The sequence below is a fragment of the Staurois parvus genome, unplaced genomic scaffold (assembly GCF_062004578.1).
Source record: "Staurois parvus isolate SC_StPar_1 unplaced genomic scaffold, SC_StPar_1.0 ptg000118l, whole genome shotgun sequence".
NCBI lineage: Eukaryota > Metazoa > Chordata > Amphibia > Anura > Ranidae > Staurois > Staurois parvus.
In genome coordinates, this window is record NW_028317914.1 from 6,628,033 (window position 1) to 6,646,932 (window position 18,900).

The 18,900-nt window shown below is 41.5% G+C and overlaps 1 protein-coding gene across 1 annotated transcript in view; it reads right to left on the bottom strand.

Annotated features, from left to right (window-relative positions):
• NOL10 (nucleolar protein 10) overlaps positions 1–18,900 on the bottom strand; it is a 110,701-nt gene that overhangs the window by 39,764 nt on the left and 52,037 nt on the right. Inside the window, 5 exon segments of the mRNA XM_089672043.1 lie at positions 9,701–9,948; positions 11,645–11,818; positions 15,562–15,648; positions 16,833–16,931; positions 17,046–17,125. Of these exon segments, the coding sequence (XP_089528169.1) occupies positions 9,701–9,948; positions 11,645–11,818; positions 15,562–15,648; positions 16,833–16,931; positions 17,046–17,125 (688 nt within the window).

An 18,900-nucleotide genomic window follows, 5' to 3' on the forward strand; every position in this document is an offset into this window, starting at 1 on the left:
TTCTAGGCAATCCTGGAACTAACATCTGCGGTTGAAAGGCATTCAGGAAGGGATACTGGTGCCACCTGAATGCCTGTTTTTTTTTTTTGTAACAGATGAGCAGATGGATTGAATGGGAATACCATGTCGTAACTGTGAGCCAAGTGTTTGGCTTGTGGTTGTGGCCCCCCCTTCAAACATGACAGGAAGAAGGGGGCCAATCTTGCTGCACTGCAAAACATCATGGCCGTGGCATGTGTTCAATGTTAGGTCCATCACAGGGGCGACCGGGGGCAATAAAAACACAGGTCAAGTGTTCACCCAACCAGGAGTGAAAACTAAGCCCTTCTGCGCACCTCCTACTACATATCATGCCAACAGCACATCCTACAAATCAGAGTAAAGGAATGCTCCCATAGTATTCCAGCGAAGCTATGATCTCAACTATGACTATACAATGCTGAAGAGCAAGAGGGGCCACACACAATAACTTAAAGCAGACTTCCACTGAAAAGCAGAAGCTCTGCTTATTTGCCGACTCCACCCCTCCACTGCCATATTTGGAACCATTTGGGGGGGAGCAGATACCAGTTTTTGACAGGTACCCACTTCCGGCTCGGTTTGCTGTAGCGAAGTGAGCCGGAAGTTCGGCCCCCTCCTGCAGTCTCCTAGGAACTTTCACAGGTCCCAGGAGACTGCCGGACCAATTAGGAGGCGCAGCGCAATTTGCGAATGCACAGTAGGTACCAGGCTGTGAAGCCTCAAGCTGTCACAGTTTGGTGCCCACAGTAGAGATGCCAGCGCCGTGGAGGAGAGAAGGGACGGCGCGGGTGAGAACATCGCTGGACCCTGGGACAGGTAAGTGTGTGTTTACTAAAAGTCAGCAGCTACAGTTTTTGTAGCTGCTGACTTTTAATAAACACTAAAACGGCTGGAACTCCACTTTACAGTGGAACTTTATCCATAACAACTTGATTACAAAAAACATGTTCTTTAGCAAAAAACTTACATTCCACATTAATAATGTTGCTACCAAAATTAGTGTGTGCTATAAATTGCATCCAGAATTGCTCTCTTTTCCTCTTGCCGGAGGCCACCATTTTGATAAACCCCAGAGCCCCTGAGCATCATTAAATCTTTAGGCTGTCAGCAGATTGGCTTCTACAAATTTGGCAGTGTGCCTAAAAAAAAGAGAGCAACTGAGCATGTGCAGAGCAGAGAGAGACAGTGTATTACTGGATTTTAAACAGTACAGGAACTTATTTTTAATGTTTGACATAGCTACTGTATACCCTGCAAAATGGGCCAGCCTGAAGTGATCCAACAGAACTTAATTTTCTGACTAAAGTTACACTTTAAATTCAGATCTCTGCAGGTCTGCATGTCGGTATTGCATCATCGAAAATGGTTTGCTTCCCCAGAACAAGCTGGTCTTTTTGAAAATCATAATAAGGTTATTTTACATGGTCAGATCTTGCATTGTTTATTATAGAGACTCTGTCATTAACTTAAAAAGCTGCAGACAGAAGCCCAGAAAAATCAGTTATTTTAAATGCTTACTAACAGTGTTTTTTCCTTTTCATAAATGACTTTTTTCTTTACTTGCAATGTACTGCTGAACTTTCTAGAAAATTAGACTAATCCAGAAGAGTGAATTCCCAAGCACAGTCCCTTACACGCTTGCACATCACGACCCTCTTCTCTTCTGGGACCTTCTAATTAAGCTCTGTGCTGTCCCAGCTCCTTACCTCCCTTCTCCTTCACTTATGTACATAACCTTTTGTGTAGCTACCAGGGTGGAGCGAAGGGGAATACTATAGGGTGTCACTTGAGTCTGCTGGGGCTGCTGATATCACCTTCAACAGAGGTCATCCAGATCAGGGCTTTTGGATATCCACACAAGGGAGACTTTTATAGATAAATAATGTACATAAAAAATGTTAAATTCACATACAATGTTTTTGGAAAGATTGTTATTGAAATAAAAAAAAAAAAACTGCCAAAATGCATATAACAATGTATTTTAAAGTTTCTGTATCTGAACAGATCTTGACATTTTTGTCATTTCTCATTATGCACTGTGGTGCTAAAATGGAATACAGTGGGGAAGATTGTCACTGCTCTTGTTTTTTGAAGGATGATATCAACACCTCCTATATTAGTAAGCCTTAAGCTGGTTTTATAATTTTTTCTGGTTCCTGAACCAGCTGAAATCCACTGCATGGGTGGCCCTGTTGAACACCACCCACCCAACATTCATTGTTGAAAAATCGCAGGAGCTGTGCAGAAAACTGTCAGCTAAAAAGCAGTTGCATCAGATGCAGCCACTGTTTGGGTATTTTGACACTTGGCAAACTTATTCACTCCCACAGCTTCAATTACCACCTCTATGCCAAATTTACCTCTCCACCCACAACCTCACCCCCTTACTCTCTGCCCGCATCGCCCACCTCCTAAACGACATATCAAACTGGACGTCGCTCCATTTCCTCAAACTTAACCTATCCAAAACCGAGCTCCTGGTCTTCCCCCCACCCTCTCCATCACTACTAACAACGCCACCATCTCTCCCACCCCACACGCCAAAGTCCTGGGTGTCACCCTGGACTCCCACCTCTCCTTCCTACCTCACATCCAACTGCTATCTCGATCTAGCAGGCTCCACCTTCGCAACATCTCCAAGATACACACATTCCTCAACCCAGACACCACCAAACAACTCGTACACTCCCTCATCATCTCACGCCTGGACTATTGCAATTCCCTTCTCACTGGCCTACCCAAACAAGCGCTATCCCCACTCCAGTCGATCCTACACTCAGCGGCTAGACTCATCCACCTCACCAACCGCTCCACATCTGCCTCCCCCCTCTGCCAATCCCTTAATTGGCTCCCGATTGCTCAACGCATCAAATTCAAACTGCTAACCCTGACCTACAAAGCCATTCACAATGCCGCCCCGAACTACATAACTGACCTGATACCCAAATACCACCCTACCCGTGCCCTCCGCTCCTCACAGGACCTCCTACTCTCTAGCTCCCTGGTCTCCTTCTCCCACGCCCGATTGCAGGACTTCTCCAGGACTTCCCCCATCCTCTGGAACTCCCTACCCCAAACCATCAGACTGTTACCTACCCTCCTCACCTTCAGGCGCACCCTGAAAACCCTCCTCTTCAGGGAAGCCTACCCCGACCTCACCTAACAACTAACCTCCTCCACTCCTCCCAACACTCCATCCCCCACAGCCATCTCCTCCTGTACCAGCTTCCCCTCCCTCCTAGTTTGTAAGCTTGAAAGAGCAGGGCCCTCGAACCCCTCGTGTATTGTATTGTTACTGTCTCATCTCATGTTCTGTCCCCCTTGCTACTGTACAGCGCTGAGCATACCCTTTGGCGCTATATAAATACTGTATAATAATAATATAATAATGATGGTACAGGCTGTGGAAATACAATAGGTACAGTGGGAGATTCGTCTATCTGTGCTTTATAGGGCTGATGGAAGAGGAAAAATGTTTTTTTTTGCAGCCTGCAGACTGAAAAAAAAAAAAAACTATTAGTGTATACCAAATTTGATTCCTATGTGTACACATACTATAGCAGCTTTAGGAAGCTACAGTTTGGGAGTTTGAACTGCTACAAGAAATTCTACAATTTGAAGAGAGAAAAAAAGGACAGGATGCACAGAAGACAAAGGAAGGGAAAAATGTTAAAAGACAAGTTCACCTTTAGTAACATGTTACACCCATATTTAGGGTGTAACATGTTATTAATGCAACAGCCCAGCAACCTCCCCCCAGCCCCCACTGTGACAGCAAGCAAGAGATCTTGCCAGGCATGCGCTGTCTCAATTTGAAAACAATGTGGCTGTGGGCGCAGCTGTGTCATTTTTTCAAAGCAATCTGTGAATGAATTACAAGTCCCATCCGCCACTGCAGCAGACAGCCTGTAGATCTTAATGAAATGAAATGAGAGTGAGGATAGTTTCAAGATCACATTTCCAGATGTCAAAAAAGATAGAGGAAGCCCAAGACATTACAGAACACATGAAATCAGCCCTGGTTCTGTTTCATACATTATATATGAAGTGTACTAAATCCAAAACTGAGGAAATTGAAAGAAACAAACATTCCATTTAGATGCTCATTGAACTAATATTTCCTTCCACATTAAAATGCAATGAGTACTAGTAGAAGCAGTGCTGTAAATGAGGAGCAGGATGATATGTCTTGTGAAAAGTTGCCTATCCTTTGTACTCAGAGAGGACAATCTAATCAATGAATAGAACTTCTTTGTATGTGACATGCTGGCATCATAATGCTAGCAGGTAGTTTAGTAATAAGATGGCAGAAGGGCAAATCATATGTAAGATATCAAGGACAACTCCAAGTCACAATCAAATTTCCACGAAAAATAAGAACCCTTTTGCCTGGAAAGCTTAATGCAGTAGCAGAAACAGGTCACTACATTTTCTCTGTAATCAGCCAGTCCCTCTGCTGTTCACAGTAGCTCATGGTCTTATAGATGCACCAAAGTTATATGTGTATTCTCAAATTCCACATTTTACTAGCAAGCTGAAAGTTTACTAGTAGGTAAATTATTGGAACACCAAACCCAGGATAACTAGGGATCTTCCTCAGCTACTTAATTTAAAAATAACCAATTAAGCAGATTATTATTATTCAGGATTTATATAGCGCCAACAGTTTGCTCAGCGCTTTACAATATAACGGGAGACAATACAGCAACAATACAGTTCAATACAAGAGGGAAAGGATGGCCCTGTTCCTTGGAGCTTACAATCTAGGAGATTCCAGTCTTCCCAGCAATCCCTTTTTATGAAGCAGGGAAGGGTAGAGCAGGATAAGGGGTTATATGTGAAATCCCATTCTGAGTTTCTGCCAACTACCTAAATGTCTTCAATGGCTTCCATCTACTTATGCGTTCATTAAAATAATGAAATGCATTAGGCTACATTCACATCGGCGATTTAGGCTGGTGCAAATGGTTTGCTCCCAGCAGCAATCACCGCATGTAATCGATGGCTGTAAGGACAGCAGCAAATAGCTGCAGCTGCCGGCAACCTGTCATTCTAATGAATGGGGCCAATGGCTGCACCTAGCCGCTCAGTGCTGCAGCAGGAATTTCTGACTCCTGCACAAACAATTATATGGGCCTAAATCACCAGTGAACATAGCCTAAATGTATTTTACAATTTTAGAATTTTTTTTAAAAATAAGTGATTTTTCTACTGATAACATTAGTACCTGTAATTTGTCTTTAAATTAGTTTTCCCCATTACCTTTTACATCGGGACAGGGAGTGAGGACCAAATCAGAAAATACCATCAGCAGTGACATCCCACATACACTTTCATTACAGGTTTTCCCTAAAGTGGCACTAAACAATATCCTTTTTCAAGAAAAAAAAAAATTAATACACAGCCTTTACTTAATAGCCCTGTCATCTTTTTTTTAGGAAATTGTAACTTACTGTTTTTCTGCCTCCCTGTAATCCCCGGTGAGCTCTTAAACCTCTCCCTTTCCACATCACTTCTGTTTGCAAGGGACAGCCCACATTAGTTGTGGTCATATGCACTGCTCTATGCACACTACAAATCCCATAGTACATCACGAGAGCCAGCAAGAGAGGGTGGCTACACTCCTTTGTACAGTGGAACCATGCCTAATGACCGTAGCCACCCCTTAACAGAAAGTCTGATCACAGCAGCAAGAAAAAAAACCCCACCTTATTTTAATAGAATATTTTAAAACCATAGTTTAGTGTCACTGTAATGCTAGGTTCAAGCTTGTGTACCTGCATTTTTATTAAAGTTTTGTGCATTTTATTTTTATACGATTTTCATGCGCACTCATTGACGTCTATGGGGTCAAAACAATGCACTGTTGCACATAAAAAAAAAAAAAATTATAATGCAAAAAATGGCCTGTCAGGAAAAAAAACACAACAAACTTTTACTTTTCCATGTGTTATATTGCATTACAAATAAAAAGTAACCTGGTTTCTAATAGGGACACCATACTGACATCTTTGCTGTGGAAACTTCTGAGTGTTTCTATGTAATACCAAGCCTGTCACCAGGTAATTCTCCTTCTGTTCAGAAACAAACCACAATACGTTCCCAAGGCCAGAGATACCGAAAGGATTTTCGGCCACTCTATAAACTGGACATCAACCTCTGTTGATGATGTCACTGATCACATGACTTCACAGGCCCTGGGTAAGACTACAAGATGAACTCAAGTGCTAAAGTGACTAAAAATGAATAGCGAATGTGTCAGCAGTCACTAAAGATCACAGTTCTAATGACTTGTATATGTTATGCAATACATCTCCAATACATGTCATGTGTTCATAAAAAAGTTAAAGTTCATCTTTTCTCTGCAGATAAAGAATAGCAAAGAACAAGCTCAAACCTTGAAAGATAGAGACCTTGGCTGTTGTCTTCATTTAGAAGAATGTCTGATGCACATGGAGCCCCATTTTAGGCTACTTTCACACTGAGGAGTTTTTGAAACGTTTTTGCTTTAAAAAAGCACCAGAAAAGCACAAGAAAAACGCTTCCCTATGTATGTGAATCTATATCTATGTATGTTTTCACACTGAGGTGTTGCGCTTGCAGTGCAGTGTAAAAACTCCTGCTTGCAGCATCTTTGCGGAGTGGACAAATGTACATATGGAAAAAAAAGTCTTTAACTTCGTTTGCAATATTTATGCTTGTTCATTTAACTTTTGCCCCATGTACATTTGTCCATCTGTACACATATACACTTTTATAATGTTTTTTTCTATTTTGAGAGTGGAGTACTGGGTTATATCACATCTTTTAAGTTTGCGTGTTTTTGACATATTTAGGCACCCAGCTTATTATTGTCCATACACACACATTTGTCCATCTGTATGGATATATACTCTTCTAAGTTTATTGTTTTTTTGTTTTTTTGAAAGTGGAGTACGGTGTTTTGGCACAACCTTATTTGTGAGGTTATCTTTATATTTATTTAGGTTATTGCATATATTGAGCTCACATTATCTATTTTCTCTAGAATAATATGGTTTAACCACCTCCCGTCCGGCCGTTGTATATAAACGGCCGGACGTTGGCAGTGCAGGGTCAGGTGGCCGTTTATAAACAGCTTTCCCAGCCCCCTGCTTGTGCACACTCCCTGGGAGTGCGCAGCACCGCGATCCGGTGCCCGCTGTGTCCTCTGGACACAGTGAAACACCGATCGTTGGGCGGGACCTCCATGCGAGGTCCCGATCATGTGATCACCGATTGGCCAATCAGTGATCACATGCAGAGTAGTAAGCAAGACATCACTTGTGACATCATTGCTTACTACGTGTGAAATCTGTGAATGATCACAGAGGGCACATGGTACAAGGCTATTCACAACAGCCTTGTACCATGTGACAAGCTGTGACTAATCACAGCTCACTCAGTAGTTCTCAAGGGCTGCAGGAATGTAGCTAGAGAGAAGGAGAAATGATTGCTTTTACATCTTTTATGGGTGTAAAAGCAATCCGTGTAAAAAAAAAAAATACTCACCCCCCCACAAGTAGTACAGTGTCACCATGGTGACACTGTACTGCTAGGGTGACAGTATGTAAAAATAAAAATATAACAAAATTTAAAAAAATTTTAAATAAATTTTAAAAATCATAATTTTTGGTTATAAACTAATTTGGGTTATTTTTTTTTTTACTAAAAATATAAACGGAATAAATTTTGGCCAAGATTTATGATGAAATAATATTTGCAAAATTTTATAGGAAAAACACTTTTCAAAGTTTTTGGACATTTTAATTTACATAGCAAAAAAAATAAAAATCCAAGTGGTGAATAAATACCACCAAAATAAAGCTTTATGTGTCTCAAAAAAATGCTAAAAAATTCATATGGGTACAGTGTTGCATGACCGCGCAATTGTCATTCAAAGTGTGATAGCGCTGAAAGCTGAAAATTGCCCTGGACAGGAAGGGGGTAAAAGTGTCCGGACAGGAAGTGGTTAATTTTGCATGCACAATTTCACTTTGGAGACAAATCATATGTTTGAACAGGTCCAGGCTCTTCCTCCTTATAGGTAGGGATGTAGCGGCATCAGGTCACGTTCTAAATACATTTCAGGTGGCAATAGAAAAATCCAAGAGGTTTACAAATAAGAAAAAGGGCAGTAGACAGAACTGAATCTGTCACTGGCTAGGGTTCTTTCACGTTATACTGCACCAAAAAATTCACACACATTGAACATACATGTGTCTTTTCATGTATGTTGTGTTTTTATGTGCGTTGGCATATTTTTTCATGTCATCCATTGTGAAGCATCAGTCCGCTAGAAGTGCCTATTCACACAAAGTACAGCGACTTACATTTTCCACACTAGAAGAATGCCAGTTACCGCTGGGGCACAAAGGTAACAATTGATTTTAATGTGCTACATTTACATGGCAAGGCAGCCTGGAGATACAGTACAATGAGCTGCATTTTAATGCCGTGCACAGAAGGAACCGCATGTCACCACGCTGCTGTGCAGTGACATGAATGAAATGTCACTTTGTGCACTCAATGCTATCTTAGTTAATAACACAGAACAAGTATAGTATATAAGCAGTTCTGACAATCAAAGTGATTGCATAGGCTAATTTTTTATATTTTTAAATAACAAGCATGTTCTACTTACCTGCTCTTCTGGGGTCCTCCGCCGGTGCTCATGGCCCCCACCTCTTGCAAAATGCCCACATAGCAAGCCGCTTTCCCTGGGGGCGCTCATGTGTGCTCACTCCCAAGCCGTCTGTGAGTGTCTATAAGGCTCTGCTCGGCCCTGCCCCCTCACTCCCTCCTTACTGGCTGTGAATGACAGCAATGGGAGGCAATCGCTCCTGCTGCTGTGTCTCAGCCAATAAGGAGACGGAGAGCCTCTGCACTTGTGAGACTCAGGTAAGTATTTAGGGGGGGGGGGGGCTGTGGGGAGTGCTGCTAGCAAAAAGGTTTTTTTTCACCTTAATTAAGAAAATGCCTGTACAGCCACTTTAACAGCATGCTTGTTCTAGGTTTGTAAAAAAACAGTCAGATAAAGCCAGTCTGTTTCAGATGTAGGCCAGTACTGGCAGCCCCCATACTTCTCTCATGACTATGTTATTTCAAGGCTATACCACAATATCATATGTTACCAGCATGGGATGCAGCAATAGAATTCTGATCCTATAGATACAACCTGGCCATGAGAGGAGGGCTCTGCGCTGTACTTTTGAAAACCCATATTCTACGGTACTTCAAAGACTAACTGTAGTTCCACAAAGAATGAAGCTGATAAATTAAAGAAATCTACATTTTAAAAGTGAACTTTTTGGGGTAGCAGGTTTCAGATAAGAGCACTACTCTGTGCTTTCTTCAGCAGCCTGACAAGAACCAAGCACAGTAAGCGCTAACAGCTGATACTTCTCATTTAGTTCAGTTTTATACTTCTTTAAAAAGACTGCAGCATGACTGAAAACGTTTGGATAGGTTACAGCAAGCATATAGTAGAATAAGTGGAAATCTATACTATCCAAAGAGCAAAAGCCACAACAGGTGTAATTTCAATAGACTGCCACTAATAGGGTTATTTTAGGTTCACAAGTGCAAAGAATGGGTCTGTGGATGGAGAGGAAGACAGGAGATGACAGATGATTAGAGACGGTCACGTCCTCACACCTACCTAATCATCTTTTGCTTCTTTGCTGCATCCTGGAAGCTGCGGAATTCCTCCCCTGCTTTTATCTCATAAAACTGTGGCTTGAGGGTGGTTTGTTGATCTTCTTTCTCCCTTTCCTGCCTCTTGACTTTTTCCTCTTGGCGTAGGAGCTTGCGCTGTTTCCTGACCTCTTCGACCCAAGCCTTTTCATCATCGGAAGATTCAGAGCTCTCTGCATCACTTGGTCTTCCTTCTGGTTCTTCCTCTTCCTCCTAGTGACAAAATTAGAAACCAATGACAATCAATGCAAGTGGCTTCATGCGCTTCAGACTATTTATAAAGCTCATCAGTTCTAAGTGGGACACGGATATTAAAAAACCTCTTCCTCAGAGGAGGTAACACCTGCACCACATTTTTCTATGGATGACAAAAATATCAGACAAACTGCCATAGAAAACAGCCATAGTGACAGGAATTACGTTCAATGTATATGTAAACCCAATCTCTAAAGTCTCATATACACTTTAACATATTAAAGCAACTTCAAAAGTAAGGTTCAATATTTTAAAATCTACAGCTTTCATTAAAGCAGAGTTCCACCCAAAAGGGGAAGCTCCGCTTGTCTGCCAAAACCCCCCCAACTACAACATTTGGCACATTTGGAGTGGGAACCTAGTTTTGACAGGTACCCGCTCCCACTTCTGGCTCAGTTCACCTTGGTGAACTGATCCCAAAGTTCAGGCCCCCACTCCTTCCCCTGCAGCCTTCTGAGACACTTCACAGGTCTTAGATGACTGTTGCCCATTCACAAAGCGTGCTTCGAGCATGCGCAGTAGGAAATCTGTCAAACAATGCAGTGCTAGCGCTGCATTGTTTGACAGATTTTATATCAAAGGTTCAGAGGTTATACCTTTATGCTAGCTGCTCATCATTTACTCATTTCCTAGCGCTCGTATACCCGTTATATACTCTATGCGCAGTAGGACACTAGCTGTGAAGCCGCAAGGCTTCACTGCGGGTTTTCCTTAGTCAAGATGGTGGCGCCAGCACCCCATAACTGATTGAAGAATTGACTCGGGTGAGGACATCGCTGCATGCCTGAACAGGTAAGTGCCCTAATATTAAGTTAGCAGTATTTGTAGTTGCTGACTTAATTTTTTGGGGGAGGGCTGAAACTCCTCTTTAAAATAATACTTCCTATTCTAGTTCCTGTATTGTTACCCTGTCCTCCCAATGGAGCCTACAAACAGCTGTTCCAGGGCAAAGTGTACAGGCACGGTGCACAGTTAAATAACACAGTCGGTGCTAGTGTAAAGACTCTCAAGCCACTTGCAAGAAGAATGCTAGCCCATGATGACTTCCCTTCTGATGAAACACGTTGGTAGAGCTTTGAGTGTGCTGCCGTCACACACCGCCGGGGGCTTTAGGCACACATGTACATGTTAGTTATAGGTCAGCATTTACGGTGTTTTAAATATTTTAATAAAAGGATAATTCATCATTCGGTGTCTTCTTTCTCTTCTATATTTTGCCATGTACAAGATTACTTCTATATTCAAAAAGGAAGGAGGATTCTAAGTGTAGCTGTACTAAACTTACTGACATATCATATGCTTTGAGGTATGGAAATCTGGTGAGTTTTCACCTGGAGGTGACTTTGATGGTCCCTTCATAGAGGTTGTTTAAATCAGCACACAGTATTTGAGGTCGCTACCTTCTTCCTGTTTGTGAAAACTCACCGTATCTGGATTTGTGGCCTCACTCCTAGTGCTAGAGTCTGTTATTCATGGCGCACAGATGTCACCATCAGGACACAGAAAAGTAGCATTGAAACAATACCTTTTACCTAAACCTACATTTTCATTTTCTGTGGACTGCTAGCACAATATAAAAATCTCTTACAACAAATACAGAAGTGATATCAAGCATCTGAGTAACATATAAAAAAAAAAAAAAAAAGTACTGCACCTGTTCCTTGGACTGCAACTCCACCATTGCCTTCAGCTTCTTCTTCCTCTTCTGGCTGATTTTAGATACAAGAGGGTTCAGAAGTCGGAACTCCTCACTCTTCTCATCCACTTGGAAGTCTGGATTCTCAAACATGACTTTAAATCTGTCATCGTTGAGTATGTTTGGCATTTTCTAGAGAAAACATATGTGTTTAGTCTTGTATCAAATCTGTTATTTTCTAGGATCTCAGAAACAGAAAAGTGTGAGAGGAAATTTCAGACTTTCAGAATGGTTTCTCTCCCCATACAAGTGTATGGGAATGCCAAAGAAAGTCAAAAGCAGGTTAACCACCCATGCAGTGAATACCGATTTCAGATCTCAGACTAATAAAAAGCACACTGCATTTGCTCTTCAAAGCCCATCAACACAAGTCTTTATCCCTACCCCAGAATGGTAGGTCTCATATATGACTCAACTCTAAGCTCTGCTGCTCTTTGATCCTGAGTAATGCCATGACATGCAAGTGTGTTGTCAGGATACAAGCCACAATGCTGGAAAATCTATGCAGCATGATTTTTCAGCATTTTAATATACACAACATGAGTGTTTCTAGCATTGCTTTAAATGAGCAATTCCTATGCTCTGATTAGTTACAGTGGACCTTGCATGAAAATTCAGAAGATAATTGTAATAACTGTTTCATGGGACTATGAGATTCTCACAATGTCATTAAATGTCAGGTAGACCTTGCACAAAAATCGGCAAGCCCGCCAGGCCCTGGAAAAATAAATGCTAAGTGAAAATCATAAAAGTAGGGGAGAAAAAAAAAAAAAAAAGTACAAAATTATATAGACCCCAGCTTCCTGCCTTTTCTTGTAGGCTTCAGTAATGTTAGTAGGCCTCACCACAGGAACCTGGAAAATCAAATTTGAGGACTTCAAACCCCATGCCAAGACACATACTTCCAGGAGCCAACGTTCTCAGCTTTTCCATGATCCTATGAGAAGTCTCAATGATGTCACCTTCACATAGAACAAACCTGCAGGTAGTTAGTGGTGCACAGAATAATTTTAAATTTTTCTTAAAATTTTTTTTTCTTTACTGGTTTTCACTGCTAATCAGGAGGTAGGGGGCTCCAAGACAAGCAAAGTCTGCTTTAGTTTCTTTGTTCACTCAACATGAATAATTTTTTACAACTGAATGACATGGACAGAATGAGAAATGAGATATAAAAATCCTGTGCAACGGTTACAATTATTCTTCATAAGAATAATTCATTCTGAAGTTGGGGACTTCAAATTATAGGCACAAAGAAGTGTTGCTGTCCCAAATTTTACTTTTCCATCAAAAAACATGAGACCTAGAGGTAGAAGACAAAAGACTTTATGGATCACCCTTTTACATTTCTATCTTGAACTGGAGATGGGGTGGGGTTGCGCTTTATTTCTAAGAAAAGTATAATGAAGTAAATTTTTGCTAAACTTTGTGTTCATGCTTATTTCACTTTAAGCAGTTCTGAATAAGGGATCCCAAGAACTCCTTTCTAGTTCACAGGGTTAGGGGCAGGGCTTTATTTGGAAAACTTGAGCTAGCATACTGAAAATTATAGGATTTTTAGTCTCCCTGTAAAATTCCTTTCCTGGAGACCATTGGGGGACACAGGAGGGCTTTAACTTTCATGGTATACTGCCTACCACAGAAGGATTAGACAATGGCAAACATAAAATTATATGCCAGCCCAGGATAAACCCCCCCCCCCACTACTAGTAGGCCTCAGTTTTTTAGCAAAGTAGTACTGAGAGCATGATTACAAAAACACATGGGGCAAGACCTGTATCCAACAGTGGACTCCCAGAAAAGGTATTTACATGAGTACAAAATCCTGTTTGCTTTTCATCAGTTGAGGGACACAGGAATCTTAACCTTTGGGATGTTCAAAAGCAGTCCAAGTGAGGGGTGTGGGCAACACAGCAAACAAATGCCAACAGACTCAAGATAATAACAGAACTGGGAACTGCATGCAGCTGATAGGACCAACTGAAGGACTTATGTCCACCATGGAGTAGTATGTGTGTGGTCCACTGTTACTCCTTTCCTTATTGCTTGCTGATGTGTGGATCTTTTAGAACCTGTGACCAACACTGTTGGTCACATGCAAATGGCACCAAATACAGTTGCAGAAGAATTCTCAAATTATTATTAAAGAGGGAGTAGCAGATAACCACACCATGTAGGATTGCTCCATAACTGTGGGATTTTTCAAGTTACATCCCTTTCATTTTCTTATAGGAGACAGTCTGTACATGAGTTGGCATGCAAAGGAAGAAAGATTCAGCTATTCTTGAACGCTGCTTTGTACACAGACTGCACCACAGGCAGAGGTGGGGGAGGGGGTTGTCTAGGTCAAGAGTCACTAAAATGCCCAATAAATACAGCTGCCTGAAAATGGATACCAGTCCAGCTGTGAATCTGCAGCCAATAGTGTAGTAGCCTACAACTATTTCTCATTTACAGCAAGGGTTGAGAAAATATAGAATCACATATCTATCTATCTATCTATCTATCTATCTATCTATCTCTATATTTATATATCTATATATATATATATATAGATATATAGATATATATATATCTATATCTATATATATATATACACACACACACACACATACACACCCGTGTTTCCCCGAAAATAAGACACTGTCTTATAATTTTTTTTGGCTAAAAAAAAAAACACACTAGGTCTTATTTTCGGGGTAGGTCTTATTTTTTTAATGTCCAGGTGTGGACAGGGGGTGCAGAGATGAGCTGCAGGGGCAGTTGTGGATGAGGGTTACTATAGAAAGGGGAGGCTGATGACAGTTGTGAGCTGCAGTCAGGTGTTGCAGAGGTGAATTGACAGGTGAGTTTCAGACAGGGTGAAGAGATGAGCCACAGACAGGGTGCAGGGGTGAGTTGCAGATAGGGGGTGCAGACCGCTGTGTTGCAACCTGAGATGGGTTGCAACACAGCGGACCTCTGCACCCCCCAGCCAAAGCTCACCTATGCACCCTGTCTGCAACTCACCTGTCAATTTACCTCTGCAACACCTGACTGCAGCTCACCTTTGCACATCCCCCCTTCACTGGCCTCATATGGTTAGCTACCTTTGCAAAACACAGCTGTCAGCCCCTATCTATAGTAATTCCCGTTTAGGGTCCTATCTTCCCACACAGTGCACCAAGCGCACTCACCACTCCGCCTCTTCCTCACTGGCCAGTGATCACCCCTGGGGCAGTGGCTTCCATGCATTAGGCTGCAGGATGAGATGCCCCACCCCCACCCCTAAACACACTGCACCCTCCGATATCTGTTCCTTCCCTGTCCCACAGTAAGTACAGAGGTAGGGGGGTTCTGTGGGAGCAGATGGAGCTGTCACTTACAAGAGGGACTGTCACTTGCAGACACAAAATCCTCACTTCTGTGTTTATAAGAGATAGTAGATATTGGTGTACACAGGGCCAGTGCTGGAGGTGGTGGAACAGCTGATCACAACTAGTTCTTATTTTCAGGGTAGATCTTATACTTCAGCAATTCCCAAAAATAGTACTAGGTCTTATTTTCCAGGCAACAGGGTATAAATGTGCATTTTTTTCACAGGAGCCTGCAAAGCATTGTACTTGTGATCAGTGGATCATGGGTGCAACACACAGGCTCCTGCAGACTCCTTCAGCCTACTGTCTGTACCAAGTTTCAAGCTTTCAGTTACTGAGCTGGATCTTTGTGAATAAATGGTGCAGCTGTGTGACACTCCGCCAATTCCAAAAATAACATCAGGTGTGTGTGTTGGGGGAGATATCGTAACATGTTACATCCTAAATACAGGTGTAACAGAACATGTTGCAAAAGGTGGAGTTAGCCTTTAATACTGCTGACCTATTCATGGTAACCCTTACCTTCTGTTTCTTCTTCTGCAATGGCCGCTCCTCCTCATCTTCTTCTAATAATTTAAGAGCCAGCTCCTTGTTAACCTTTGGTAGTTTCTAGAAAAGAAAGAAGTACTTATGTCAAACTCCAGGAAGATTTATCAAATCTTTTCTTTTTTTTTGGTAGTCAAAACTCATCTCACAAATTGCTCAGATAACAGTATCCAACCAGAGTATAACAAAAGTATCACCTATATGTTCACACATTTTTGAAAGCCAAGACCACCCTAAGCTGATTTTTTCAGTATTGGCCTAAAGCTACCAAGTTGAAGCATACAAATTCTGGATAACGGCAAAGAATCTCATGCTGTATCCAACAGATTTACAATACAGAGTTTTTGTAATTAGATCCAGAGAAAGACCTCTTGCAAGCTGTGAATGTGAAGGTATAATGGAAAGGAAAGGTGAGGACTTCCTCTCTTCTCCACATTCTGACTATGAGTTTCATCTGTAGCTGCAGCCATGAACCCAGTACAGCCACTTCAATCTGAGGACATACAGGTACATCCTAAGAGGTTGAAGTGGTTAAATATGTGTGCAGAAAATACAGAGTCCCTTCTGAAACATACTTTTTATCACATTTTAAATAGATTAATTAATTCTACATTTCCTCTAACTGGGCAACAATTCTGTTTTACACTGAAATCGAAGAGCAGTGTTGCTGTAGTCAAGACCGGTCACTGCAGCTCTCCTTTCTTGTGCAGGATGAGTGGTCTTGTCTCTGTCCCCTCCTGTAGTTTTCTGCAGGCAGCCTGTAGAGGGTGAGGTTGCTGGGCCCCTCACACAACTATGCTCTCTGCACAGGCAATGTACAGCTAAGCGATTATGTCACTGCTACTTTTACAAGGTAATATTTGTGCTTGCAAAGGCATTTGGTGCACATAAAGTGGATTTACATCCTTTGTGGATAGTGAGGAATATATTAAAATGAAAGTTTGTGCCTGAGTTGTGCTTTTATGAAACTGAAACAAAAAACACTGAGTTTATTCTAATGACAGATTTCATCATATAATATCAATTTTTATTTTACCCATAGCAATGCCTTTATAAATTAAGCAGTTTGAAAGATCATAGATTCAAGGTTACTTGACTTAGAACTTCTACAACAGGTTTTGGGGAGTGGATGGGTCCCTAGGATTTAAAAGTATTAGTGGAATTTCTCAACTGCAGTACCCCAAAGAAAACCAAATGCTAGTGGCTCAGCACAGTGTACGGTAGCCAGCTGTATGTGCTTTACTCACCTTGATCTGAACACGCTGTGCCCGGGTTTCCTCTATCTTCTGCCTGATTTTCTCCCTTCTGTAGTCTTCATAGGCAAACGGATTCACCATTGCTTTCACCTGAGAATACAAATACAAATCTAACAAATGGAATCCTGCTCACCAAACTCAGCTCTCCCTATAGATTAGAAATATACCCTAATTAAAAAACAAAACAAAAAACCACCGTGTTACCTTGTGATACAACCGTATATCAATAAAGTAGCCATGCATATATGCTCGGAGCATGGGAGACCCAATCAGATGCGTGAGACCTGGTCAGTGAACAATAAAATGAAACACATCAAGATTCACAAGTCTGATTGATTACAACATACTACCACTTACATAGTGTGCCAAAAAACAAGCAGGACTGATAAACAATGTATAGAAATAAGTACAGTTGTAACCTATAGCAACCATAGCTCCATTTCATTTTCCAAAATGTATTGGGAGTAAATCAAACTAGTGAGGCCTACATAGCTTTCCGTAATAGAAGTTTTCCAGTGTATTTCTTGTTCTATTCCTTTTGTTATGCTGGGCCTTGAGGCAATTTTATTTTATTTTTGTCTTTGATAGTTATATAGTTAGTCTGGCTGAAAAAAGACAAAAGTCCATCCAGTTCAACCACTGAAAAAAACAAAATTATAATCCTATACCCACAGTCGATACAGAGGAAGGCAAAAAAAACCCAGCAAAGCATGATCCAATTTGCTCCTAAAGGGAAACAAATGCCTTCCAGATTGGATGCTGGAGATAATGTACAAAATACAAGCTGGTTGTCATTTGGCACTGGAATGTGAGCTGAAAAGGGTCTGTGAAGTGCTGCTGAAAGAAAACAAAGAGAAAGACTGTGGGGAAGGAGGAGGTAAGTGTGAATCATAATAATTCCTCAATAAAAGGGGAAAAACCAGGTGGTGCCCTCCCAAAAAATTATAAAAACGTGGTCCAGATGGGTTTATTCAGATGTAACAATGGCTGAGAACACCTAAAGCAATACATTTATGATGTTTGTGTAACAGAGCAAGGGAGATGTGCAAGGTTTGAGGACTGAGATGGGCAATAACTCACTCTGTGGTACTTGATTTGGACATGTCACTCTTCCCTTTGCTTGTTTATTTTTTTTCCTACCAGGAACTGTCCAACTGTATTTTACACTACAGATTGTGTGATACTGTCTATTGTATATGGATTCTGATCTGAGATATGAGTTATGTGATAAGTATATTGTTCAATGTACCTTGTTTACATAGGCAAAAAAAAATCTTAAAAAAAAAAAGTGAAAAACTAGCATAAAATCTCCAGTCCGTGAACTACTAGGACCTGTCTCTCTGCTATGTCATCTAGCTTGGTATCTGAAAAAGCTGTAATCTATTAACCCTATTAACACAGTTTACTATGCTTCAGTGATGAGTGGACACAGGTGTGATCTGTACAGACCATTGACTGTGTTCATTCAGAAAAGAAAGGGGGCTCCATGCTCTCCATCCTGACACCGATCTCCTGCACCAGCTACAGCCATTGGGAGGAGGTGAAGACAGCCAGCAGCGCTGCATAAAGGGGCTGTCAGGGATCGTGTGGAGGCAGGGGCATTGTTTAACTACTTAAAGCATGCATGACCCAGTTGTCTTGGTCCATGTTGGAACCAATGACATGGAAGTTGGAGGCTCCTTAAGAATCAATTAAAAGAACTAGGCTGCAAGTTGAAGGGAAGGACCTCCAAGGTGATATTCTTTGAAATATTACCTGTGCCATGCACAACTCAGGAAGGACAGGGGTAGATTAGAGATCTCAATGCATGGCTAAAGACCTGGTGTGAGAGGGAAGAATTTGGGTTTCTAGAGCACTGGGCTGACTTTTCATTGGGGTGCAACCTATATGCTAGAGATGCCAGGAGAGCCCTATACAGGAGGAGCATGGGTGCTGCAGGGATCAATCTAGGTGCAGGGAGGAATGGGTAAGTAAATGTCCTTTATTTTCACCTAGGCATAAATTAGCACAGCCCCACTGCAAAGGACAATTTTTTTTAGCTTGGACATGGGCTTTATGT